Source organism: Rhinolophus sinicus, linkage group LG02, assembly GCF_036562045.2.
Source record: "Rhinolophus sinicus isolate RSC01 linkage group LG02, ASM3656204v1, whole genome shotgun sequence".
NCBI lineage: Eukaryota > Metazoa > Chordata > Mammalia > Chiroptera > Rhinolophidae > Rhinolophus > Rhinolophus sinicus.
This window is the reverse complement of record NC_133752.1, coordinates 177737958-177765549: the sequence shown is the minus strand read 5'-3', so window position 1 is coordinate 177765549 and position 27592 is coordinate 177737958. Positions and strand designations below refer to the sequence as shown.

The window sequence follows — 27592 nt, the reverse complement described above, 5'->3', positions numbered from 1 at the left end:
CAGCACCTTCCCATCCACCACCATCAGAACCATGTTCAAAAATCTGGTTCCGATTTGCTGCTGCAGCATCCATTGCCTGAATCCAGCAGAAAGCACTACATTCTTGCTCTACTATTTCATCTCCCTCTGGTCCAGCCTGCTCTGGCCTCATGTCAGATTAATATTCCTATTCCGTGGAAGCCGGACGAAATTTCCTTTGGTGGGGTTGACCTCTGCAGTTGGCCCCAGCTGCCTGGAAGCTTACAAAGTCAGTGGCAGCCACCACCCCTTCCCCACCCCTGGGGTCCGGAAGTGTAAACATTCAGGGTGGCCCCTGACTCATATAGAAAGTTATTAGGAAGGAGTGAGGCTTTACAAGGTGTCAGAGCTTTCACCAAGCTTTTCGGTTGGGTGAGCTGATCTCAGAGATTTACAGAAAGAGAGCAACTGAATGGAAAATGTACTAATGATACAGGCTATGTCTAAGGTTTGTGCTTACTAACTAATGAGCAAGGCTGCGCAAAAGGCGGTGACTGGAAGAATAAAAGCAGATAGTAACTAATATTTAATGAGCAACTTACCATATGTTAGGCATTGTACTAAGGGCTTTAAACGCATTGTCTCATTTAATTCTCTCAACAAACTCAGCAAGTAGGCACTACTCTTTAGTCCCACTTTACAAAGGAAAAAAAAGTGAACCTGTGAAAGGTTTGGTAACATGCCCAGGATATCAGCAAGTGGCAGAGCCAAGACTTGAACCCAGGCAGAATAAATCCAGAGTTCAAGTCCTTCACCACTGAGCCACACTACCAGCATGGCCTGAGCTCTTTGGAATGTCCCTTAAAACCATGCAACCCTTAAACAGTGACAATGGGGATGATTTTGAGAACTATCCATGGCTAATTAAGACCTCCAAGCTAGTACAGCCCTGCCCCCATCTGGCTTACAGACCCTGATCACAAATCAACACAGACTCACTAAATGGGACATTAGTCCCTCAGTGCAGCAACCGGAAGTAGCTCCAGATCCTATCACTGTGATGCCAGGTGCCTGGAGTGGGACAACAGGACTGCAAGTGAAGTCCTGACCTGGGACTCGGAACCTTCTTTAAGAGAAGAGGCATTGGACAGACAACTTCCCTCAGGCCCTTCCCAGCCTACAAATCCAAGCACCCCTGACCCTCCCAAGCAAGTTTAAAAGCAGAGAGGGGAAGCAGAGCCTCACACAGATACTTGTATACTCATGCTCATAGCAGCATTATTCACACTCGTCAAAAAGTGGAAGCAATCTAAACGTCCATTGACAGATGAAAGGATACACAAAATGTGGTGTATACATACAATGGAATATTATTCAGCCTTTAAAAGACAGGGAATTCTGACACATGCTACAAAATGGATGCGTGTTAAAGATACTATGCTAAGTGAAATAAAAGGACACAAATGACAGTCACAAAAAGACAAACATTGCATGATTCTACTTATACGAGGTACCTATAGAAGTCAAATTCATAGAGACAGAAAGTAGAATGGTGGCTGCCAGAAACTGGAAGTAGAGAGGTGGAGGGAATGGGGAGTTAGTGTTTATTAATGGATAGAGTTTCAGCGGGGGAAGATGAAAAACGCTGGAGATGGATGGTGGTGACAGTTGCATTACAATGTAATTTATGCCACAGAACTGTACACTTAAAAATGGTTAGAATGGTAAATTTTATGTTATTTAAAGTTGTATGTACAATGTATGTACGAGGTCGGACAATGAAGTTCGCAAACTCATCCTAGAAAAAGTGCTACATACCTCATTGCTGAATATCACTATGGTCACCTTCAAAGCACTCCTCTTGGGAAACTATGCACCGACATCAGTGCCTAGTCCACCCTTCAAAGCAATTTGGGAACTCTTTTTCTGAATGGTCATCAGAGCTGTCATTGTATTACCCTTCATGTCCTGAATCTCATCAAAATGTCTTCCTTTCAAAATTTCCTTTATCTTCAGGTAAAGAAAGAAGTCATTGGGGCCAGATCAGGTGAGTAGGGAGGGTGTTCCAATACAGATTTGTGTACTGGTTAAAAACTCCCTCACAGACAGTGCCCTGTGAGCTGGGGCATTGTTGTGATGCAAGAGCCATGAGTTGTTGGTGAAAAGTTCAGGTAGTCTAACTTTTCATGCAGCCTTTTTAGCACTTCCAAATAGTAAACTTGGTTAACCGTTTGTCCAGTTGGTACAAATTCATAATGAATAATCTTTCTGATATCAAAAAAGATTAGCAAAATCATTACAACAAGTTCGCAAACTTAATTGTCATTCCTCATGTGTATATGTTATTCAAAATATGCATATTTAGCAATAAATAATTCATGTTATGTCTCTTGACTCTAATAACAATTAAGAAGTAGGCTTGAATCTTGAAAAAACAGCAGAAAAAAGTAAGACATTTAGCAATAAATAATTCATGTTATGTCTCTTGAATCTAATAACAATTAAGAAGTAGCCTTGAATCTTGAAAAAAGAGCAGAAAAAAATAAGAAATTAATAAATCCACGACGGAAAAGAGCTACATTCACAAGCCTCAAACCCCACTGAAATGTAATGATAGATTCCCTGAAATATGGGAAAGTGGAAGCTAAATCTTCCAATATTAAATTATTTAAGTAAGTAACCCTACCTGACATAGCAGCACCCTCAGTAAAAATGTATGATTCAAGGTAGATCACTCACAAAGGGGCCCTGAGACCAACCCTGAAAATCCATTGCTTCCACGATGGAGAGTATCCCTGGGGACAGCCCCATTGCTCTACAGGACACCAGTGTCCAGGGAAATGAGGGACAACTATCCCAGGAGGTTCAACTAACCATGTTGCTGAGTCACTATTGGTTTTCTCTACTCAGTCATTTTCTTAGTCATTCAACTAACGTCTTAAGTGCACCTTCTCTATGCCAAGTACAGTAAGAAGCCCTGGAAGTAAGGAAGGAGGAGAAAGAAGGGAGCAAATTTTTTTTTGAGCGCTTACAATATGTCAAGCACAGTGATAAGCTCCTTAAAATCACTGTCTTCTGTAAACTTCACGTAAGCTCTGTGGGGAAGACAGGACTCTGTTCACTTTTTAAAATGAAAGTGCAAAGTCTTAATGAGAGAGATAAAGCAAACTTTTGGCAGTTACATAGGGATTTTAATCCTGGTTTGTCTGGCCCCAAAGCACAACTTAACAGCTCTTCTACACTGCTTGCCCCTAGAGATGCAGAGATTAATTCCACATGATCCCAGTTTATACACAGCTGGGAACGGTAGGACAAATAAGTAATTGCACTGCAAGAAGAGACTTGCTAAAATATGGGCCAGTGTGCAAGTGTCCCAGAGCCTAGACAGGAGTCAGAACAGCTCCATAAGGATGGGACTCTTAAACTGTAAGAGTCTTACAAGGGTCTTTATCTTCTTCCCCAGAGTATAGCTTCCTTGGGAGCCAGGACCATGTCTCCTCTTCTCTACACAGTCCCCTATGCCACACTGAGAGAGCTAGAATTGGGTGTCCTGGCTGTTAGATGGACAATCAACCCAGGAATGACAAAGTGGGATTCCCAAGTAGAGGGAGAATGAAGCCTTTTAACTCAGTGTCTGACTGAGAAGTAAACCCTTTCCTTATTATGGCTTGTAGGGTTTCACTTAGCAAAGTGCCCCTCCAAGGCTCTTTACTGCCTCTTGGTGGCCTGGAGGACTCATGGCAGGTGTGCAAATAAATAATGCAGGCCCTGGGGGCTAAGAGTTAAGAAATGAAAGACAGTCAGAGGCAATGTTCTGTGGACAAGCAAAGCAGGGACACAGATGGAAAATACTCGTAGGACTCATCAGGTCTGTGCCTTCTCTTACTTGTGGCCCCTGGGGCTTAAAATTCCACTCTTTTTTTCTCTTTTTTTTCTTTTCTTTTCTTTTCTGCTGGGACCTGCATCTTGGGAAAACCAGATCTGCCCAGAGATGATCATTCTCACCAGTATTAAGTCCTTGGCAGCAGAAAAGTTCCCCCAGGGGTCTGGGAAAGGTGGCACGACTTCTTGTGACTGCAGAACTCATTCTTCTAGTATGACAGCTGCTCTGAGAGATGCTGACAGCTTCAATGCCAGTCCTTAGGCCAAAGCAGAATGTGCTTCAGTTGGTCACATTGGAACAGCCTTAAGCAATGGAATGAGATCCTATCTTAAAGTGCTTTGGGGCCCATCAGAAGAGGGCCTTCCACTCACAGCCCAAGGAAGAGGTGCACATTCAGAATAGATCAACAGACTGCAGTCTTTATAAATACCCTAATCTGAAGTTAATTATGCTATGGCAGCTCTGTCTTCTAGGATATTCCTAAAGGCACATATCAAAGTTTGCAATAGAAAGAAATCAACCCAGTAAACACTTACCAAGCCCTGCGTAGGTACCAGGGAGTGGAACTGAAAAAAACAAAACAGAGTAACCATCCAAGAGGTAGAGATGAACATGCATTTTAATTAGGTGCAATTCAAGAGGCCCAAAATAAAGGTAAGTAGAGGAAAACAGGGGCATCACAGAGGACGCAGAAGGAAGAGAATTCACAAAGGTGCAATGTCTGAATTGGCACATCATTGATTCACAGTCAATGCTGGATAAATATCTTGCATGGCCTTTCACACAAACCTGAGCTCATGTCCCTTTCCTCCAGTGACTGTCATTCTACTGCACAATGGAATGTCCAGCTACGCACTCACAGGCTGCATCGCCTGCTGTATCCTTCCTCCAGCAGTGACACAGAAAACAGTTTGCCTTTACCATGTTTTATAAGCTGCAGCTTGCACAAGACGTGGACTCCCTAACTCACTTCATTGGAAGGGTTGCCTTCTTATTTGCATTCAGACCTCATCGCAGTCTACTCTTTCCATCTTTTGTCTATTTACAATCCTGATGTGCTATGTGAGTACATTTCCTTTCAAATGCCTTCTCTTCCTTTGCTACCTCAGCATTGCTTACCATTATCTGAATTTCTTTTTTCTAAAATTCTGATTCCTGTGATATACACTCAGACCCCAGCTACCTTTTCTTTGATAAAAAAAAAAAAAAAAACTCAATGAAAAGTGTGGTACATAGGCCTAAGCGTGCCCCATGTTCTCTGCTTCCGTTATTGCCAAGATGGCATGAACAACTGGGGTTCCTCTTTTGCCAACCAGCTTTTCCTTGTTGTTCAGAATTGAGATCACAATTTAGTTCCTCTTATTGTCTCTTCTTTATTCAAAAACAAAGTCTATAAACAAAGAAATTTAAGAATTACTAAATGTTCCATGATTTCTGCTTTTTAAAATTATACCTAAAGCAGATATTTCATAATGGAAATCCCCATCACAACATTTTCACAAGTTTTGAGTTCTATATCAATAAAGCATCAACCATAGTTCCTTTTGGCCAAGGAATCTATAGTATATCCCATGATTTTTTACTTCTTTTAATCTCGTCACCTGCTCAATGAAAGGATTTCCATTGTCCTTTCACCTGTGCCTTATTAAATAGTAAACCATCAGGCACTTAATGTTATTAAAATGCAGGAACTTGACTTATATTCTACTCTGGAGGAAGATTTTTCCTATCTTTACATAAGGACAGGCTACATTAGTGGTTTTCAAAATGTGGTTCTGGGACCAGCAGCATCAGCATCATCTGGGAACTTGCTAGATGCACAAATCCTCAGGCCCTACCTGAGGCTGAGTCAGGAATTCAGGCAGGGTACAGAAAGCTACATCTCAAACAAGCCCTTCAGGAATTCTAGTTCCAGGAAAGATTAAAAAAAAAACACACACTCCCATGTCTTTTCTTCTGAATACAGCTATAAAACCTAAACAGAATGTGTGGAACAGCTATTTGAGAATTTTGAAAAGCAACAGTAGAAGGCAGATTGGGGGGAAAGAATGGAATTTGAACTAACACCAAATGTGTTTTTTCACTCTCCCCATCCCCCCGCTTAGACCCAAGGCAGTCCAAAACCAAGAAGTGAGCTTCATCAGCACGGACAGAGGGAGTGCCAAGAGAAGCCCTCTAGAGAACTGGAGAACACCAGGAATGAAGAAAGAGACACAAAAATGGTAAATATTTGAGTAAATAAGATATAACATCCTTCTCTTCTTGAATTCTTTAAAATAGGTTTAACAGTTGAAAGTAAAAATTATAACATTTTCTGGTGAATCTTTCAATTTATGTAACTGTGATACATAAGAAAACTATGAGACAAAGAAGGGTAAAGGGACTTATAAGATGGTAAGGTTTCTACAGTCCCCTTCAGGTGGTAAAATGTTGATTCTAAGTAGACTGTGGAAAAATTAGTCTCTCTATTGTAATCCCTAGAGCAACAACTAAGAAAACTATACAAAGAGAACTATTCATAAATAAGCTCCCCAGGTGATTCTGGTCGTGCTCAAGCTTGAGAACCAGTGGACTACAGAAAAGAACTTTACATTTAATTGAAATTCTGAGTAGTAATCACTTCTGAGACTGAAACTCCAGCTTTCAGAGTTACAGTGGATAATTTGGGGCCTAGAAAGAATCCAAAGTGGTTATGATACGGATCAGGGGGAATCAGAGGGCCGAAGCCATGAGCAAGAAAATAGACCTGTTCCTCAGTCCCACGGTAGAATGAAAGGGCAGCTCTTTCCTCCTCTGCAATAATAATCAAGGCTGGAGAGTGGACATCAGCACCTCTATGTTTCTGAGGATCACCAATGTCCTTTGTGAGGGGAGTTTGATGGACAAAATTGAGGGGTTTGCTGTCTAGGTCTGAACACCGATTGTAGCAGGCGGTATTACTTGGTACTTCTGTGCCTTCCTTTTCCTCTCCTTATAAGCCCCACCTTTCTAGGTGATCAGAATGAAGATGAAAACAGTAACACTAAAGATGAGGGGTGCTTAATAGAACCCTAAGTGGGCTGACAAATAATATGTGGTGGGGATATTACCTATCTCTAAAGAGAACAAAGAAATTTACAGTTATAATTCAGGTAATTCTCTCAACTTCCTTGTGAATGAGAGAAATAATTTCCCCCAATTAATGATTTTTGGCAACTAAATCTCAAAGAAATTAAATCCCTCTTCTGAAACCTTAACTGGCTGGGATCTGGGTGCATAGAGAAGAGATAGAGTAGAAGAAAATTCTGGATTGAGAAAATAATTCAGGAAGAGATCCACTGATGAAAAAAAAATGCGATTGAAATAATCCATGATTTTAAGCTCTAAAGAAAATTCTAACTGGAGATATAAATTTGGAAGCTCTCTTACCATAAAGATGGCAATAGAAATGTTGGGAATAAGTCATCTTGAGAACAACTGTAAAATGAGAAAAGAAGACAGTCTTGGAATGAGATCTGAAGAAGCTCAACATTTAAAAATCAGACAGAATGAAATAACCCAGCCAAGAATACTTAGAGGAAGTGGCCAGGGAAGGAGGAAGGAAATCAGGAAAGTCTAGCATCAGGGAAGATAGTGCTTCAAACAGGAAGGAAGGGTCAAGTGTGCTGAGTGTGGCTAAAAGGTTATGGAAGCTGAGAACTAAACAATTTCTGTTAAGTTTAGCAGCAACTGGAGGACCTGGTCATCTACACAAGAGCCTTTGGGGCAGAGAAGTGGGAACACGAGGCAGATTGAAGTAGCTTGACTAAGAGGTAAAGGAATGGAAATCGTATATAAAAATACTCTAAAAGCTTATGAGGTACTTATTGTCAAGTGCAGGTAAGACAATGAGGTATTGGGAGCACCCTTCCAGCTGCTAGATGGGATGCTGCCTGACTCATGAATTTCTTAATAAAGCCAATTAGATATTCAAAAAAGATAATGAGGTATTAGCATAAGGATATTCAAACAGATGAATGGAATAAATTAGAGTCCAGCAAGCAGACACACACTTGATTTATGACACAGGTAACATTGCAGAGCAGGGGAGAAGGATGGTTCTTTCAGTAAATGATGTGAGGTCAACTGGTAGCCATGTGGGGGAAGAAAATTAATCTTTACTCACACCTCAAGCCACAAACACAAAAATCGATTTCATGTGGATTGTAGATCTGAATGTGAAGAGTTAATCAATAACGGCTCTGGAAGACAACATTAAACAGACATTCATGACTTGGATAGGCGACAATTTCTTAAATAGAACACAAAAAGTACTATTCATAAAGAAAAAAGTCAACAAATTGCAGTAAAATAAAAGTAAGAACCTCTATCCACCAAAAGATACAATTAGAGAGTGAAAAGGAAAAACCACCAAGTGGAAAGAAGATACTTGTAAAACAGATACTTGTACCAAAACAGGACTTGTACCAAAAATATGTGAAGAACTCCATCAAATCAGCGAGGAAAAGGCAGACAACCCATATTTTTAAATGGTCAAAAGGCTTGAAAAAGAACTTTTTCACAAAAGAGGATACAAAAAAAAAACATATGAAAAGGTTTTCATCTCATTAGCTATCAGAGCATGCAAATTAAAACCACACTGAGATACCACCACATATGTACCAGAATGGCTAAAATTAAAATGACTAACAATACCAAGTGTTGACAAATATGTGGAGAAACTAGAACTCTCACACATGGCTGATGAGAAGTATAAATTGGTACAAACACTCTAGAGACAGTTCAGTTGTGTCTACTAAAGCTAAACATATACAGACCATATGGCCCAGCAATTCCACTCCTAAGTTATACCCATCAGAAATGCATTCACCAAAAGATGTATAAAAGAATAGTCATAGCAACACTATTCATAATCGCCTAAAACAGGAAACAACCCTAACATCCATCAACAGTAGAATGGATAAGTAAATTGTAGTGCATTCAAACAATGAAATAAATACCATTATAGTAATGAAACTACACACAGCAGTATAAATGAATCTCACACACTTAAGTTTAAGCAAAAATAGCCAGACACAGAAAATATACCATCTGATTCCATTTATATAAAGTTCTAACACAGGCAAAACCTCATGTGTGATGCTAGACGTCAGGATAGTCATGACCTTTGGGTGGGGGCCCCTGACGGAGCGGAAGCCCGCGAGGCGCTTCTGGAGGGCTGGAAATGTTGTATTTCATCTGGGCAGTGGTTACACAAATGTGTCCACTTAGTGACAATTCATCAAGCTGTACACTTATAATTTCTGTGCTTTTATAACATGTTACACTTCAATGAAAAGTTTGTTGTTGTTGTTTTTAAGCCTGGCTATGAAGGGGAGGAGTGAGTAGGTGACAAAGGGTAACAGATTAAAAGAGGGGTTTCTAAAGGCAGAAAAAAAGAGGAGCATGTGAAACCAAGTTGCAGCCCAAGAAATTGGCTGTTTCTCACTGCTGGGGAAGCGACTCCCCTGCTGTCTGCCTGAGCCGGACACTGCGGTTCTTCCCAACACGTGGCCACGCCTAGTAGGTGCTTAGTAGACTCACTGATGAGAGCCATCCCTCTTGACAGTGCTTCCAGCTTAGAGGGCCAACAAGTAAGTCTTTAACAGTCAGCTCTGATCACATCTCAGAGGATTACAGACTTCATATTATTAAGAATTCTAACAACTCAGACAAATTGCATGATTGTCATCTTCAAGGGAGGAAACAGATGCACTTAGTGAGTTAGCAGCTAACCCCCCACACCAAAAAAAAAAAAAAAAAAAAAAAAAATCCCATGGCCCTGCAGAGTCCAAGGATTCTGAAACCCTCAGTCAGGTAAGTCCATAGAACCCAGGGGAATGAGACACAATGCACTGTCATGGAAAGGGCCTGGCTCTGAAAGGGAGTCCTACCTCCATCTCTGAAAGACTCCGTTTCTACAAAATGGGACTAATAGTTTCACAGTAACTGCTACTTCACAATAATTTTTTAAAGAGAATATAACAGTCTGGCATGTACGTAGGTGATTACAAATGTTTGTTCTCTTTCTCCTCCTCCCTTCCCTAGGGAAGTAGAAGGTTCTTAGAAGAGAGAAACAGCTCTGTCTTACAAAGAGCTCCACAAACCAGAGATGCTGAAATCTCTAGGATTCCAGACGTGTGTTCTTAAGACCATGCAGTCTCCTGGAGCAGTATCGCCAGTCTGCAGGACGGCTAAGCTCTCTTCCTTTGTGCAGTGGTTTGTTCAGATCGTTCACGTAATCCACACGGGTTTCTGTGTTTCTACAAGGTTTGGGCGTGTGCTCTTTTCCTGGATCAGATGTTTGGGGGTGGGGGGTGGACACAGCAGCACAAATGTATGTGTTTGTGTTTCAAGCTGCAGCTGTTTATTTCCCCAGATGAATTTTAAAATCATTCTAAATTCATCAGCATCTTCTGAGGAAGCCTTCTAACTAGCAACATGTTCAAGACTCAGAAGCTGGGGTGGGGTAGGGAGGAAGAGACCCGGGACGGGGGCGGGATGCATGAATTCCATTTTTAACCAGTTCCCTCTGCCACTCAAGTTCTGACAATCTCTCAGGAGCAGTATCCAACTCATCCGCATTCACACCCTTGGTGAACCAAGAGCCTGGGAGGCTGAAGAGGTATCACTGTGCCTAACTTCCCCTTTAGCTCTGGTTCAAGGTGAAGAGTGAGGGAAAGTGCAGGCAAGCAGAAGACAGGGTTGTTTGGATAGGCGTCAGCTTCTGAGCCCCTCCTAGTCACCAGAGACTCAACTTCCTATGCCTAATACTTAGGACCCATCTACAGGGCAGAGGATGACTTAAAATGCATTTGTGAACTTGAGAAAGTTACCAAACTTCATGGCCCTCCATCTGCAAAATGAGACGAGCATTAAAGACTCTCAAAGGTGCCTTCCAACTCTGGATTTCTGAGTCATCACGGTTTACAATAAAATAAACTTGAAAAACGGAAATAAAATAAATTTTTCCTTTAAAAAAAAAAAAAAAACTAGGGGCACATTCACTCTCCCTCTGCATTTAATTTGTGGCCCCTTGCCCTCCTGCCCCAGCCTCCCCTCCCTGGACAGGAAATGGCCCCCCAAGCCCCTCATCTGGCGCCCTAGGTCAGTTCATCTGCTGAGTATTTAATTAGAACTGGTGACGGCTGCTTGGAAAGAGCCAAGGCCAAGAGGGCAGGCAGGCGTCTCCTTGTTCTCGGCTCAGGAGACTAAGAAAAAGCCGGACAGCTGGGACAGGTCTCACTCTAGGTCATCCCCCTGCTGGCAGCACTTGATGGGTTTCAGTGTTCATCAGTTCAGATGTTCTCCCGGGGAGGGCCTGGACTTCAGATTGGGTGGGGCCCCTCTCAGTAGGGGAACTGGCTCTCCCCATCCCATTCTCTTCATGGTTTGCTTTCTGAAGAAGGCCAGAAATCCACGTTTCCATGCCGAGCAAGGCTGTCGCAGGGGCTGCAAAGGGGACCTGGACATGTTAGCAAACCCAGGCAGGAAGTAACAAGGAGCAGATTCAACCTGGAAAAATGCGGTCGTTGCATCTGGGGATAAATAATCAGAAACACAAATACTCAGGTGGGAGGGAGATGCCTGGAACAGGAAGCAGCCAGAGAGCATTTGGAGAGGAGCATGCAATGTGATCTAGTGACAAAGAAATTGCTGGGGGATTCACAAGCTGGATGCATGGAGCTGATACCCCAATAAGAACAAAGAAGGAACAGGGGCGGGGCCAAGCAGCTGTTCTCTGCCTCCCTAGAGTCCAGGACCCTGTGGACCAAGAGGTTGAGATGGCAGCAAGAGACGTTCAACTCAGACTCTCGTCACTCTGAAGCAAAGGGAGATATTATCTGAGATAATGGAGAAGTCCCTGGGAAGATGATTGAAGGAATGGGACACAGGAAGCCTGCTCCAGAGGCAGCAGCCTGGAGAAGACGCCCCTCAGACATCTCACGCAGCCCACCATGGAAAGTGGTCCTGCAGAGAACAGCGAGCTCACCTACTTCTAGATGCCACAGGAGACAAGACATGGAGAACCCAACCAGCCGAAAACACTGAAATGCGAGATCTGGGAAAAGTCACACGATCTCTCCCCAATCTGAAACAAAGCCTGGAAAAGAGTTCCGATTAGCAGACGACCAGACTCCCTCCTCAGCCCACGAGGAAGATATTTTTCCAATCCTCCTATTGGCTCTATTGCCTAGAACATTGGAGCCTCAAAATGAGGCTCCCAAGTCTAATTCCCATGTACATTAGACCCAGCGGGGCCAATCAAATGCATGCCATGTGACCTGTTCCTTCCCCAACATATGGTTGCTGTGGAGGGACTGAGGTCAGAGCCCAAGAACTTCCCTCCTGAGTTTTGGGATACTGCACGAACAAGCAACAGAGGCAGTTTGTATTCTTGCTTCCTCTAGGAGGTTCACCAGCTAGATGGTGCTTAGAGCTGTGTATGTGGAGATACCCTCTGCGACTAAAGCGTAGTCAGACAGGTACAGGTGTGCTTCTCTTCAAACAAACTTGAGATTTGAAAGTCCAGGTTGGAAAGCAGATAAATTAGGTTGATTATTTATTTTACAAAAGGACTCACTGGGGCAGCTGGATGGCTCAGCTGGTTAGAGCGTGAGCTCTGAACAACAGGGTTGCCGGTTCGATTCCCACATTGGCCAGTGAGTTGCACCCTCCACAACTAGATTGAAGACAACGGCTGCCATTGAGCTTCTGGAGGGGCGGCCAGATGGCTCAGATGGTTAGAGAGCGAGCTCTCAACAACAAGGTTACCGGTTCAATTCCCACGTGGGACGGTGGGCTGTGCCCCCTGCAACTACACTGAAAACGGCGGCTGGACTTGGAGCTGAGCTGCGCCCTCCACAACAGGATTGAAGGACAATGATTTGGAGCTGATGGACCTGGAAAAACACACTGTCCCCAATATTTCCCAATAAAACTTAAAAAAAAAAAAAAAGAGGACTCGCTGTAAGAAGCTACATTAATACACTTAAAATTTGATGAAAATTTTAAAAACATCTGTTCAATGTAGCAGGCTAGACTTAGCTCAAACACGTTCACCAGCCCAGTGATTCCAAATGAGTCTTCCCAGGAACCATTTGGTCTTCTGGTGAGGTATTTGATATGGGGTCTTAGCTCTTGGGTGAGCTTCCCGGACACTCCAGGAAAAAGAAAAGAAAAAAGCAGCTTTCTTTGAAACGGGGCTCTCCAGAGCATCTGGAGAGCAGGCAGGTGTTGGAGTCTCCTGCTGGTCCATGAAGCCAGGCCAGCAGAGGAATGGAGATAATTAGGGTGGGAAAGTACCTCTGATTTATAGGTACTCCTAGAGACCAGAAAAAGACAAATGTTGTTTTAGGGATCTTTGGACCTGAGATTAAGGAACTAAAATAGGAATGAAAACAGCTTCTGACATATGCCAGGCACTGCTCTCAATAACAAATGCTATCTCATTTAATCATTTGCTTCCTTGACAAATGTTAGGTATGCATGATGTACCAGTCTTCTTTCAAACAACTCAAACAGAGAAGACTGCAGCGATGGGAGACAGCATATGCTTTGCCCAAGGTGAACAGCGCATAGTGGCTGGGTTGGCATTCAGATTCACTCTCCTTCAGGACACCTCCCATCCCTGCCGCTCTTGGCTCCAGGCATTATGGCAAGACAGTTAGGATGTGTACCGACTATATATGCAGACAAGGTCTGTACAGGCAATTTACAATTACCCAAACCAGCGGAGGTGAGTGTTAGCACAGATCAACCACAGCCCTTTGTCCTAGAGGGAATCACACGCTGTGTTTGCGGGAAGAAGATCCCAGAATGTCTGTCTGATTCAGCTTGGCTTAGGCTAAGATTAATGACTGAATTAGGTTCCATTTCCTGAGCATCCTAACAGCAGGAGGGAATGACCCAGAATGCAAGAGGCTGTCCGCAGATTAACCACTCACCGTCCATAAGTAGCCCATACATGGGATAAACCTGCATATTTATGGTGGTCATCCTGCACGACCCCGAGAAATGGTCTGTCTTCTGTTTCCCTCATTAAACACTGACCTCTCCAAATGTACTGACCATTTCACCGTCCTCCTCCTCCATCCCAAACCAGCATAAGCCTCTACACATAAGGGACACTCCATCTCTAATGTTGTCTGGCTGTTACAGCATCAGGCTCCAACGTAAGCAGCTTATGACAGCGAGGGTAAGGGAAGGAGGGAGACCTGTCTGGGGCCATGGAGAAAAAGAAAGAGCCAACATGGTGTGATTTCCAGAGCCCTGTTCCACCTGCTGGGGCTCCGTACACCCCCATTCGCCTACAGCTTTGATCCCTACTGAAAGTGCAACGGCTGCAAAGCAGAACTGTACTGGTCTGAGTGAAAGACCTCAGAGTGGATATGAAGGAGGTTGCATGATGGGAAAAGCAGGCAGAGAGAGGCTACAGAAGAGAGCGGCTGAGCTCGCCAAGACCAGCGCCTCTTGGGCCTAACATCATCCCTCCTGTTGCACACAGCCAGGGTCATCCCAGCCCTCCCCATTCCATAGGCTCACTATCCTCCCTGCCAGGGCCCCACGGTGGCTCTGCATACCACCCTGCACCCCATGCTCTCTCCAATTCTTGCAGTGTCATCCCCCAGCCTTATCCTCCTGGGATCCCCTGCCACTTATCACCTCTGCCTGCTGGCTCCAGATCCATCCAGCTGTCTCAGGGGTAGTCCTGAGCAGACTGATTCCTGCCACAAACACAGCTCCTCAGTAATTCAAAGGTACCTGCAGGGATCCAGCTGTTCTCTAACCCCTGGCTTCCCACCTAGGCAGATAGGAGGGAAGACAGGTGGGCAGAAGAAGGGACGAAGACGTACACAGAGAAAACTGTCAAGTTCAGAGGTTCCCTTCTCCTCTCCTGAACCTGCGTTAGCTGCTGACAACCCCAGTGGTAAGAGTAAGGACGCTCCCTTCCCCACACCAAGCTCGGAGGGCAGAAGTCTTAGCTCTGGAGAAGTGGAACACTAGTGACTGGGAGCTCAAGCTCAGGTTCTGAATTCCTTACTGTCACCAGTTGTTTGACCTTGACCAAGTTACATAACCTCAGTTTTCTGATCTGAGAAATAGGGGCTGTAACAAAGACTTTATGGGGTTGTTATAAGGATTAAATGAGTTACTCTATGTACCTAGCACAGTAGAAGTGATTGTTGTCATTACTAACAACTTCAAAAGCAATAGTAATAGCCTCAGGAAGGGGTGGTCTAGATTCCTGAGTCCCTACCCCCCACACTCCGTGGCACGAGGGAGAGAACAGGTATTCCTGGCAACACTGAAAAGGAGATTTCAGGTGACTGCATGAAAGTAGGGTCCTAGCACCAGACAGACCTGGACATAGCCATGATCATGGGACAGATCCTCACACACCATCCACAGGAAATAGTTTCTGCATCTTTTTCTGAAGGATTTCGTAATCACATCATAGCAACTAGCCTGGCATCAACACAAACATCGCCAAGTTCATAGCACTAATCATCCTGGGCTGTGGGATTTTCCCAACGGTACAGAACTAGAGGATGCTAAAGGAAAGAAGAGGGGGAGAGAAGTAGAGAGAAAGAAAAGATGGAAGAATAGAAAGAAAGAAAGAAAAGAAAAAAAAACAAAACACTGCTAACAACACCCAATGCTCAATCTCTTCCCCCAGAAGGTCACCAAAATCCCCTCAACATTGGACCAGAGGGCAGCCTGTAAAGGCTCAGGTTCACCACACTTTCTCTCTCTCTCTCTCTCTCTCTCTCTCTCTCTCTCTCTCTCTCTCTCTCTCTCCCACACACACACACACACACACACACACACACACACACTCCAACTCCCCCCTCCCATTCCCTCCCTTACTGTTTGCTCTGCTCAGCCCTTTCCTCCGGTGGGGGACTGAGAGGGCTGCAGATTGCTGTGGTATTTTCTTCCCTGGCTGGGGAAGGAGATGGGAGAAGCAATGGCAAAGCTACTGCCCATTGCAAAGTAGGAATGGGAGAGGGTTCCAGTGGAGAGAAGGGAGAGGCACGAGGGGAACTTCAGAGCAGGGTTTCCAGGCTGCTGCAAGAGAGTCGGGGACTAGAAGCAGGGGACAGGGTTCCATCTTCTTTGGAAAGCCTTTCCTGCTAATCCCAACTCTTGGGAATCTCTCCCTCCCCTGAACAACTGTACAGTATATTGCCCTTGCTGAACAGTATGCTTGGAATCAATTCAACAAACACTGTTGAGTATTTACTATGTGTTAGACACTGTATAAAAAAAATAAAGAGCAAAACACAATCCCTGTTCTCAAAGTCTTCAGTCAATCCAGGACAAGTGAAGCTCCAGAGGGCGAACTGTTTTGGTAATGCTGCCCAACTACGGAATGAGGGGCATTAGATTATGGACAGGTAGAACAGCACATCAAGTAACATTTTTAAATAATGAAGAAGTTAGTCTCTTCAATTATCCTGCAAAGATAAAATGCAGTTTAATGCCAATATGTTTTTAACCTCTCTGATACTAGCTAAGCTTCCTTTTTTTTGTTGGTTTGTTTTTTTATTTTATTGTTTAATTGAGGTATCATTGACATATATTAGTTTCAGTTGTACAACATAATAAGCTTCTCAACAAAGAGCAAGCAGGCCCCTCAGCCTTGGACCTTCTGCAGCCAACTGTATCCAGACAGAAAGTAATGATGTTATTTTGTTTCAGGTGTGGTTTATTTTTGTAGTTATTATCTATTTGTTGGCCAGTGATATTGGTTCTCCATTTATGATAATATAATATCTCCTTTTAAAATAAATGTAAGATTAAAAAGTGAGCCAATTTAGCCAAAATATTAAGCAACTCACCATATGAGCGTAAATGCCTACGCCTAAAACCATGAGACTGGTATGCAGTGGTATTCAAGTAACTGAAACCTTTACCAGGGGAACCCAGAAAAGAAGAAATCAGCATACGTGACTTCCTGAGTGTATCTCTCATTTCCCAACTAGACAGTAAACCACTGTGCTTCTTTCTTTGGGGATGCCTAATCCACAAGTAGATACATTCTTTCATTCAGAAAATGGGAAAGAAATTCAACTCAGCTCATAAGGAGGAGGAAAAATCGGAAAATTAAAGCAAAATGCAGACAGGTGGGAGAGCCAACTTGGATCCACTGGCAAAAAGGAAAACCCAAGGTAAGAAGGAATCCCACACCATTCCTGCGGAAATAATGACACTTCATTTTATGACATTATAAGATCTATAAAGTATTTTCACCTGTGGAAGGTGTTGCCTACAGATAACAGATAGGAAAATAGACCCAGCGTGGCTGAGACTCACACAAAGGTGCACATCTGTGAATCCCACGTGTTACCCTCCACACACAAAGTTCCCACTGTGTCCTGTTGCTGGGGAAGTCCAGGTGACAGGCAGGATGTGACTCCCACTGACAGTCAGTCACTGGTGTTCTAAACAGTCTGCTAGCAGAGCCGGGACCCCCAAGCCCCGCTTGCGGCTGTGGCCCGCGTTGGTCTGAAGGCGTCCTCTTCGATTCCACGAGCACAGTGAGGACAGTACACCGCAATACACAGGCTGTGAGTACGGGTGGGGAGTGTGCCAGCAGCCAGCAGCAAACACACACAGACGCTGAGGGCCCCGTGGCTCCAGCTCCACGCCTCCAGGGCCTCCTGTGTCTGCACTTCACAAAGAAGACACAACAGAACAGCACGCCCATCAAACTCCACTCCCTCTGACTTCCTGTTCCTGAAAAGGTGCTAAAACCCCACAGGCCTTCTCTGAGGCGTGGGAAGACTATTCTCCAAAGGCCTGTGGAGGAGCTGAGTGTAAGTTCCCTGGGCTGGAAGAGCTCCGAGACAAGGAAAAAACATAGTTTTGGCTAAAACATCCACAGCCAGACCTACCCCACCCCTCGACACCTGGCAACAAAAGATCCCCACACGGAAACTCAACAAGACAGCTATGAGAATATCAGCAGTCACCTAGTCCAGACCCACACCCAACCCCTTGGAACGCTGAACTGGACACACGGTCCAGCTGCGGACCACGGTGGGCTGGTATGCAGCAGATGAGATTCCCAAACCAGCAATGCTCAAGGGAGACGTCAGAATGGACCCAGGGTTCCCTAGGAGCCATCAGGCCATAAGTGGCAATTTCCTGCATCTCTCTGGGGAGATTCACGACACTATGGCCATAGCTGAGCTCCTGAGCAAGTCAAGAGGGATGGCGGGACAGGAAGGAGGGGTCTCCACGGAGCACGGTCCACTTCAGAAGACAGCGACACAGCTAACTACCCTGCTAGTTCCTCTTCCTTTTGCTTCCACTGTCCTGCTCCTGACACTCATGGTACACAAAACAGGAAAGGCGGGAAACAGCACTGCTTTTGTCTGGATGTAAACAGAAGCATTATGACACCTGGAGAAAGGCCATCGCTCCACTCACTCACCATTCCACTCACCCTTTGCTCATCCGGAACAAAGGTCAGCCTTCTTAGCAGAATGCATCATGAATGTTCATGAATGTCCAAGCAGGCAGGGACCTTGGAGACCCACAGGAGCTGGTAGAACACCCCCAGTTCACAGTGCCCACTCACATCGGCTGGGATCCTGAGTATTTGGTGGCAGGGAGATGGAAGTCGGTTTAGACAAGAGCCTCAAGTGTCCTCCGAGTCACCCAGACCATCAGTCACTCTCCCAGAATTCTTTTCCAACCCCTGTTACTACACGTTAGACCTCACTGGGTGACTCTTAGAGGTCAGGTCTGCTTTGCTAATAGACTACAAGGTCCTTGAAGGCAGGGACCACGTCTTACTCACCTCTGTGTTATCAGCTCCCGGCCCAGGATGTGGCACGTGGAGATAGATGCTCAGTAAATGTCTGCTAAACAAGAGGCAGGAGAGAGGGGGCCAGAAGCAGAGCCTAGAAGGTCTCCCCTGATAGATGCTTCCCTTCTGAGTGTCTTTACAGTTGAAGTGACTGCCCAAGTAGTCTCTGACTGACAAGGACCATGGACTTATCAAATGATAAAAGGAGAAGGGCCTTCTTTCTCCATGTTCGTCTCAGAGCCCGAAATATCTAGCACTGCCCTGACGAGGAATGATTAACAGGATTGAGGGTAACTGGTCCCTGGCCTGACCCTCACCAAATCCAGAAACTGATGTGAAGGACAGCAGGAAACATGAGTGATACTCAAAATATTTAACAACCACCATTGCATAGTGTGAAGTCAGAACAGGCACCAGCCATGGACCCCCTGACAGTTTTACCAGGAGCAACGGTCAGACATCAGCCTTCACAGGAAGATAATAACTGAGCTACAAGGAAGATGGACGTAGCAGAAGGAAGTTAGCCCATCTGACTTATTTGTTTGCAAAGATTCCCTATGATCAATATTTCATTCGTTTAATGCATTAGATAGCAGCATGAGCTTGTACAAGTCACATCCTCTCGACTTCAGTTCCTGCTCTCTGACGAAACTGAAAGACACTGCAAGCCCTTCCAGTATGAATATCCTATGATCTTTGTACCTCCCAGACTGCACCTGGTAACAGAAACCCAGCAAAACACAGAGCCAGCCAAGGTAGTGCCCAGGCCAGAAGCACTTAGGTCAATCATTAATTCCTGCCCACTGCTACTGTAGGATGGGAGTCATAAATAACCCAAGTCCAGAAACTCCTTCCAGCCCCTTTTGAAGGATCCTGGAGACCACTAGAAGCCCTTATCGATAGATGAAGGACACCAGACATGAAGGCCTTGAGAAAGAGCCACACCCAGCTCCCTTCCCTCTCTAGTTAACCCCTTGACCTGCTTTACATTCCACCCACTGCCCAGTCTTTTCAGAACCTGGGCAGTTCTTACTTCCAAGGCTGGGTGACTGTGTAGGCCAAACGCCACCCCTTATTAAGAGACTAGGGGGAGCAGGAGTTAGGAGATCTAGTTTCCAGGCACAGCCCTGCTCTTCACCAGCGTGACAAGGCACTTTGTGTTTCCTATGACATGGGGACAATAGCTGCTTAACACTTCAGTGGGGCTGCCATGCATAACAGATAAGAATATTGAATGCTAATGTTTGACTATAAACTCTTTGAAAAGGAAGTATAGTATATTTACCTGAGTTTAGGGGTTTGACTTCCCCTCCTTGCCTCTGTCTGTATCCCCATCCCCAGGCTGCCTCCCTTCAGAGATCAGATCCAACCAGCCCTGCTGTGGCTCTGTTCTGCTCAACTGTGCAGTCCCAGGGGCAGGGGCTGCTGGGTTGTCTTTGTTGTGTTCCCTGAAGATCTCTTGGGGGTAGGAAAGAGAGGCAGGTGTGAAGCCCAAGGCTCCAGCATGCTGCGTCAGGGTGGGGCAAGTGGGATAGGAACACATCCAAAGCCAGGGGGAAATCACAGTCATTAGCGTAAGTCAACAGCTGTGTGACTGCTACCCACACTCATGCAGGCGTAGCAGCCATCACCAAGAAACAGTACGGAACTGGGGCATCATTCAATTCCACATTCACAGTTTCCTTGCATTTGCTGTAGCCTTTCCTAAGAACACAGGTGCCTACCCCATTCCTGAGACTCCTGTTTCCTGAGAAGGAAATAGACTAATTTTATAATGGAGTCAGCAGGGACATGGGGACCCTTACCCCATAGAAATACTCATACACTGCTCCCCTCACTGCAGCACCAAACAACCTGCCCTCAATGCCTGAGGCAGAGCAATGGACAGGAAGACCAGCCAGGACAATGTCACCATAGAAAACCAAACAGCACGGTTTTCCTAAGAATCAGGAAATTTCCGAAGTCCTAGTTTTCCCAGCAGAACAAGATTTGAGAATTTTGAGAATACAAGCTCCATATGGCCAAGAGAGAAGACAGCAGCAGTGGCGCCCCAGGTGGCCCTCATGTGCCTGAATCAGCAGTGAGGACACAGGTGCCTCTGTCATCCACAGACATCTCCAGTGATGTCTTTAAGTGAAATTCTAATAAAATAGCCAAACCTAAGAAAACATAGGCAAACTGTGGGTTAGTCGCCTAATAAATACTGAATAGTCTTTAAAATATAAATAGGGACTCTGTCAATACATGGAGATAGGCACACAAATGAAAAAGTGAAACATCGAATAGAAAATACGCACCAATTATCATCCTGTCTAAAGCACACCCAGATATCAACTAGGGTCAGAAACGAATCCTGCAATATTCAGTCAGAGTTCAGTGGATACAAAGTTCCTTTGATCTGTAAGGCTAAGTGAATATTTTTTAAAGCGTCCCTGATTAGAACCCATTTCTCTCCATTTATCTTAAAATCCCAGTGAAACCAGAGCCTAAAAGACAGCCCAGCCCAGAGCGGTGGGGACAGCTGAGTAGGTGGGGCCCCTACACCTGCTCTCCAAACTGCCACCAGGTGCCATCAAGCTACAACCCTGCTCCAATGAGATGCCACTTCCAGGCTGCTGTCGAGGGCCAGGGGCTGAGCATCGGGACACAGAGAAGAGTTGTTCAGGCCCCAAAAGGCCCCCAGAAAGTGGTTCAGACCCTCACAGGCTCCAGCTGACGAATCCCTAACCAGTGTTTACCACCTACATGGCATGTGGGGGAGGGGATTTGGAAAAGATCGTGGACCATTGGCTCTGGAGGAGGTAACAATTCATTCTCATTTTGTTGGGGTGCCACAGAGTTGAAGGCAAGCTGAATGTCCATTATCACTAGGGGAGTGACTAGGTAAATTGTGATGGCAAACTGCTCATGCACTTTTAAAATATGGATTAGATGCAGGTGCAGGATGTGAATGATCTGAAAAATACAATGCTGAGAGAAAAAACTTAGAAACAGAATGGGCTATAGAGTGCCTTATATAAATTAAAAATGCATACAGTTCTGAGAGACTGTCACAACCAAGAAGCGCCTAAGGAGACCTGACAACTACTTGTACTGCAGTATCCAGGGCAGGACCCTGGAACAGAAAAGGACAGTAGGTAAAAACTAAGGAAATCTAAAATACAGATTTTAGTGAATGATAGTGGGTTGGTATTCATTAATAGTGTCATATGTACCATATTAATTTAGAAGCTAATAATAGGGGGAATTGGGTATGGGGTATACGGGAACTCTCTAATTTTTCTGTAAATATAAAACTGTTCTAGACAATAAAGCCCATTTTAAAAATGAAGAAAATACATAAAGGAAGAATGACACTGTGCATTTCCCAGAGACACAACGCCCTGGAATGACTGCCTGTGGAGTGAGCAAGCAGTGACGAGTGAGGAGGGGGTATTTAAATAAGTAACGAGAGGGTCCTTCCACAGACCAGTGATAATAATGTACCATGACTGAGAAGTGCGATTAAGTCAACTCTTTGCCTTGGAGGTCCCAAAGCTAATAACAGTGATACATTTTTAGAAAACAGGGAGAGAGAAAAAAAACAAGACAGCAGGCCATGATGGCTACACAAGTGAAGCAGGCTCTGATGACGTGGGGAACATGAGGGAAGCTGAGTAACCTGGAAGAGCCCCATGAAGGAGTTAAGCAGGCCTGGAAACCAAGGGTGGGGATGGAAGGGAGGCGTTTTTGGTGGTTGCACAACAGTGACAATAATCCAGGACCCCCTGCACAGCCCCATGTAACACTGGTCAGTCCCAAGAGCTATCTCTGGGCCCTCCTGATTCCCAGCCAAAGCCAGGAAAATGCAACAGCAACCAAAATGAAACATGCTGGAGGGAAGCAAAGATGGGCTGTGATTCTAGTAGTAATAGCAATAATAAAAGTCGACAGGACAGTTACATTTGAATTTCAGATCAACAATGACTAATTTTTTAGTACAAATATATCCCCAATATTACACAGGACATACATCAAAAAATTATTTGTTGTTGATCTGAAATTCAAATGTGACCAGGCATCTTGATTTTTCATCTGCTAAATCTGGCAACTCAAGTAGCAATAATGGCAGTAACACTCATTACTGTTCTAGATACTAACTTTATTTAGTTGTCTTGTTTCATCTTCATAACAACCCAATGAAGAATGTATTATTATTCCCTCTTTACAGATGTGGAAACTTTGACTCAAAAGGATCACGTCTGTTGCCCAAGGTCCTGAGGCTAGTAGATGCCAGACCTGGGATGTGAACATCAGTATTCGGACTCCAGAGCCCACATCTTGAGTATGATGCCACTTCCCGGCTAAGCAGGGGAACGAGGCCCAGGCCTCCGCTCTCTGGCACCGAGACAGGTTGAGGACTATAGCCTCCCACAGTGGTTGTGCCAGGAGCTCCTTGTATGGCCCGCAAAACACACCACTACCTCGAGAAACCTGCCCACCAGAACCCCCCCACCTCCCACCACCTATCAGAGGCATCAAGTGAGCTTTGGGTTTCAGAAAGTGAAAACCAGCACTCCCACAGAAATAGAGCCCCAAGTAGCCCTAAAAGAGCACACTGTCACACATGGGGGGGAAATAATGAGAAAAGCGGCACCTGGCTGAAGGGTCCGGATAAGCAGCATAGGTCAGCACAACAAGGGTCTGAGCCAGGCCACATGCCATCCTGCCTGGGGACCTCTGGAGGTCCCTTCCAGCTTGGGGACAGTATTAACTTGAATCTTACAAAACAAGTTTCTGATAAGAATGGCACCCCACCCCTCAGCATGACACCTCTTGAAAGAATCACAATGAGCATTTATTGAGTACCTTCTATGTACAAAACATTGCGCTGAATGTTTTCATTGCCCAGTCGAATGACAGGGCACGTGAAACTACAATCCAGCAGGGCACCTATTGTTTTGGAGATGAGGAACCTGAGACTCAGGGAGGTCATTTATTTATTCAACACTTGTTAAGCACCTACTAATTTATTGTTGAGACTCTGTCCTAGGTGACGAGGATACAGCAGTGCACCAAACAAAACCCTTGCCTTCATGGAGCAGGTAGGGCACAGAGAAAAAAACAAATAAATGTCTCATGTCATTGCAGGTAGCAGGGCTAAGTGCGATGAAGCAAAGTAAAGCAGGACCAATGACTAGAATGGTGGGTGGGGACATTCTAGCCAGGATCGTCAGGGAAGATGTGTAGAAGGAGGCAACATGTGAGTATGGGTCTGAAGTGAGGGAGTGAGCACGCACACATCTGGGGATGTGTGCCCGAGGCAGAGGTGACCACCAGTTCCAAGGCCCTGAAAGGAGTAGGACCACCACATACCAACATAAGGCCCGTGGGCTGGAGCAGGAGTGGGAGGGTGAGAGGAGCAGATGACTTTGGAGAGTATGGCGATGGCAGGTCATTTTTTTAAAATATTACCATGGTATATTTATGTCTTTGTTTGGGATAGAGAGAAATGTAATAAATCACTAATAGTAACACGGGTGAGAAGGTGCTAAAAAGCCAGTCTGCTGAAAACCATTCTTCCTCCTACGTGGTGTAGTATATGAAACTCTCACCATCCGGTCTCTCCACTTAGTTAAACTGAAGGGGCCAGGACAAGTACATACTCTGATAATGTTACAAGGGAAATAATCCAATAACACAACAAATCATGCATGCTTGGAGTGACTCAAAACCTATCTAAACAAAATAACCTGTAATCCTTGCCAATGGGCATGGAACCAAACACATTTTCATTAAGTCTTCAAATTCTACAACTTTTCTGCTCTTTCAGGTGCATTCCTCAAAACTCCAGAAAGAAATTAAAGGGGAAAAAAAGGAATCTTCTTTTCCCTCCACACACCATCATAGAGCTGAGGGTTAGAGAAAGTTCCAAAGCTTAAGGAATGTGTGTAAAATATCTCAAATGATAGAACTGTTTTTGTTCACTCTCCCCTCCCCTGCTACAAAGAAAAGCAAGAACACAGGTGACCTATAAGGACGAGGGAAACAGATTTCCATTTGTAAACCTGTAAGGGGCCATTGAAAACAACGGTCTGAAAAGAAGTTTCAAAGTTATGAGGAACACATTCAGAGAAGACTGTCAAAAGAAAACAAGCAATCAATGAGCTGGGTAACAACAGAAACTGAGCATCTTCCAAGGCCTGATGGCAGGTCGTTTTCAAAGGATCACTGTGGTATATAGAAATGGATGGGTAAGTGAATAAATAAATGGATAAATGGATGGATGGATGGATGGGTGGATAGATGGATGGGTAGATAGATGTGTAGATACATGGATTTCCCTGAATTCCCTTTGGCTGGCTACTGATCAGAGGTGAGAATATGTGTAGCTCACAAGTTCATAAAATGTATCCAATGTTTGGTTCCCAAATAATCAACTCAGTTGATTCAGTTCCCAAATAATCAACTTCATCGGGGAGTCCCAGACAAGCACACGCCTTAGTGAAGTAGGTCCCCTATAGAAGAGTTTTGATCCAAAGTTCAGTAGGCAAACCGGGTCTTCATCCGAAGGAAACCATCCCTGAGCAGGCCACAGGGTGGGGCCTGAGCACACCAGGAAGAAATGCTCTGCCTTCAGTCCCTAACAAGACCAACGGCCACACCACAGAGTGGCACACACACCACCCACCGCCTGAGATCCCTTAGGCAGCGGCACTAGCCACATCAAGACTCTTCCTCTAGTCCTTGGGAAAGGAAATCTGATTTGCCCACCAGAAAAATAGAAGCCACCTGCAAGAACAAAGCCAAGGCCGCTGCAGGGGACACCGATGACCGGGAGCCCAGCCCTACAGGGCGATCCCATCCCACGACCCCATGACACCTGCCCAACCTCACCTCCACATCCTTCTCAAGCTCCAGCCCGGCCTCCAGCAGGTTGTGCTCAAACTCCTCCCGCTGCTCCTTCCTCTCCTCCTCCAGGGCATCAAGCGGGCCTAGCTCAATGTCACCAGGGCCCCCAGCATGGGGCTCCTTGCCGGTCTCCCCATTGGAGACGATGGCCAGCGAGTGGCCATGGACGCCGTGGCCAGGATGCGCCGCACGTTTGCGGTAGTGGTAGGCAAGCACATAGTCGACTTTCCTCTGGTTGTCACGGAAATGCATGCGGCTCAGAGAGGCCTCCGAGAACACCGGCTCGCTGGCCTCCATGTAGTTGTTGACGATCTGGCCAGAGAGAACAGGACAAGGATGGTGAGGTCCGGTGAGGAAGGAGCGAGAGACAGAGGAGGCTGGCCTTGCTCTGCACCCCGAAAGGTGTAGTAGGAAGCAAGCCCCTCAGGCCCAAAGGCCCCAACTGCCCCAGTGAAAGGACAGAGTGGCCTAAATCCACCCTCACAGCCCTGCCCCCACCTGTCCACAGCCCAGGCATCGGTGCCATCACACCTGCTCTGGCATCCACGTGCATACACACCCTCACATACACACACTGCCCACACAGCAGCAGACCCCTGCACGCCCACACCACCTGCCTCCACACACAGCCACAGGCCCACTCCTGCACTTGCACACACTCACATACACTCAGCCGCTCTGCACCAGCACTCCTGCACACATCCGTGCACACATGCCTCACCATGTACACTCTGACACACACACACATGCCCACCGCCTTGCAGGTCGGCAGACCTGCCTGCAGACACACACATGTGGACACACACACAGTACTCACTGGTAGGTTCTCTGGATCCATTGGAACAAAGACCAATGTCTCGCCCCCGGCCCACCCCCACCTCCCACCCCACAGGGAATCAGTATACACTGTGCTCCTCACAGGCCCACATCTTCGTCTTCCTCCTCCGCTCCAGCCACTGGTGAGGACTCTGCCAGAGATGGCAGCAGGGAGACTGAATCCTGCCCTTGTGCACCCCCAGAGATGGGAGGCTGAGAGAAAAGGAGGAGAAAGAACAAGACAGAGCAGAGTACGAACCTGCCTCCCCTTTGGGTGTTTCCCTGCTTATTACTGGTTTGATACCCAGCTGGCTCAGCAGCCACCTGAGAGGTCACCTGGGCAACCAGATGAAGCGCCAGGCACGAGGGAGAGCCTTTAGAGCCGCCACAGCAGAGGTCTGCTTCTGCAGGCCTGCCGGAGGGGAGCCAGGGAGACCAGCCAGTGAGGTCACTTGGCCTCACACCTCCGCTTCCTTGGCCTCCTCTGACCAGAAGATTCCAGTATGGCTGGGACATTGTGCTGTCATTGACTTGGAGAAAGAGGAGAGGAAAAGGCCCTAACAAAAACCCTGGGGGTCTCTCTCTCTCTCTCTCTCTCTTTCTCTCTCTCTCTCCCACACACACACACACACAAATAAACACCTGCCCCCCAAGTGGATGGTTCCCAGTTAAGAGGTTCCTTTGGGGCCCCCAACAGGGGGCCAGCCAGCACCCCAATCCCAGTACTCACGGAGCTGCTGTGGGTGCGCCCTCCACCACAGGACTGGCCAGAATCTCGGTTGGAACTGCCCTGAAGATCCGGGGCTCGGGGACCCAGCACCTTGAGGTACTGCTGTCCATGTTTGGGGCCCTGGCTGCCCTTGGACACAGCCTGAGGGCTCAGCCTGCGAGGGGAGCCAGGGAGCAGGGGGATATCTGTGGGGCAAAGGAGGCAAAGTTGCGTCAGGTGATGGGAAGCTCGAGATGCAGAGAAAGGAAGCAGAGGGAGGCGCACCAGGGTGGCCCTAAGAAAATGGTTATGTCTCCTCACAGCCTTAGTTAGCCAGGGTCGCACTGGTCACAGGGAAAGGAATGTGGAGAAGGAACCAGGGTGAGGTCTTGCCCCACTACACACACACACACACACACACACACACACACACACACACACGAGGGTGGTGCTGGAGCCACCAGCAGGAGCTCCTTTGGATGATGGCTGTCCTAAT

At 45.9% G+C, this 27592-nt stretch overlaps 1 protein-coding gene across 2 annotated transcripts in view; it reads right to left on the bottom strand.

Annotated features, from left to right (window-relative positions):
* Positions 1 to 27592, bottom strand: part of ANO2 (anoctamin 2) — a 309976-nt gene that overhangs the window by 256917 nt on the left and 25467 nt on the right. The window contains exons 2-3 of one of the 2 annotated variants that reach the window (XM_074326158.1): positions 27118 to 27323; positions 25557 to 25883 (exon numbers count right to left, since the gene is read on the bottom strand). In XM_074326158.1, the coding sequence (XP_074182259.1) occupies positions 25557 to 25883; positions 27118 to 27323 (533 nt within the window). The remainder of the gene's footprint in view (positions 1 to 25556; positions 25884 to 27117; positions 27324 to 27592) is intronic. The other variant, XM_074326157.1, reaches the window with a different exon arrangement.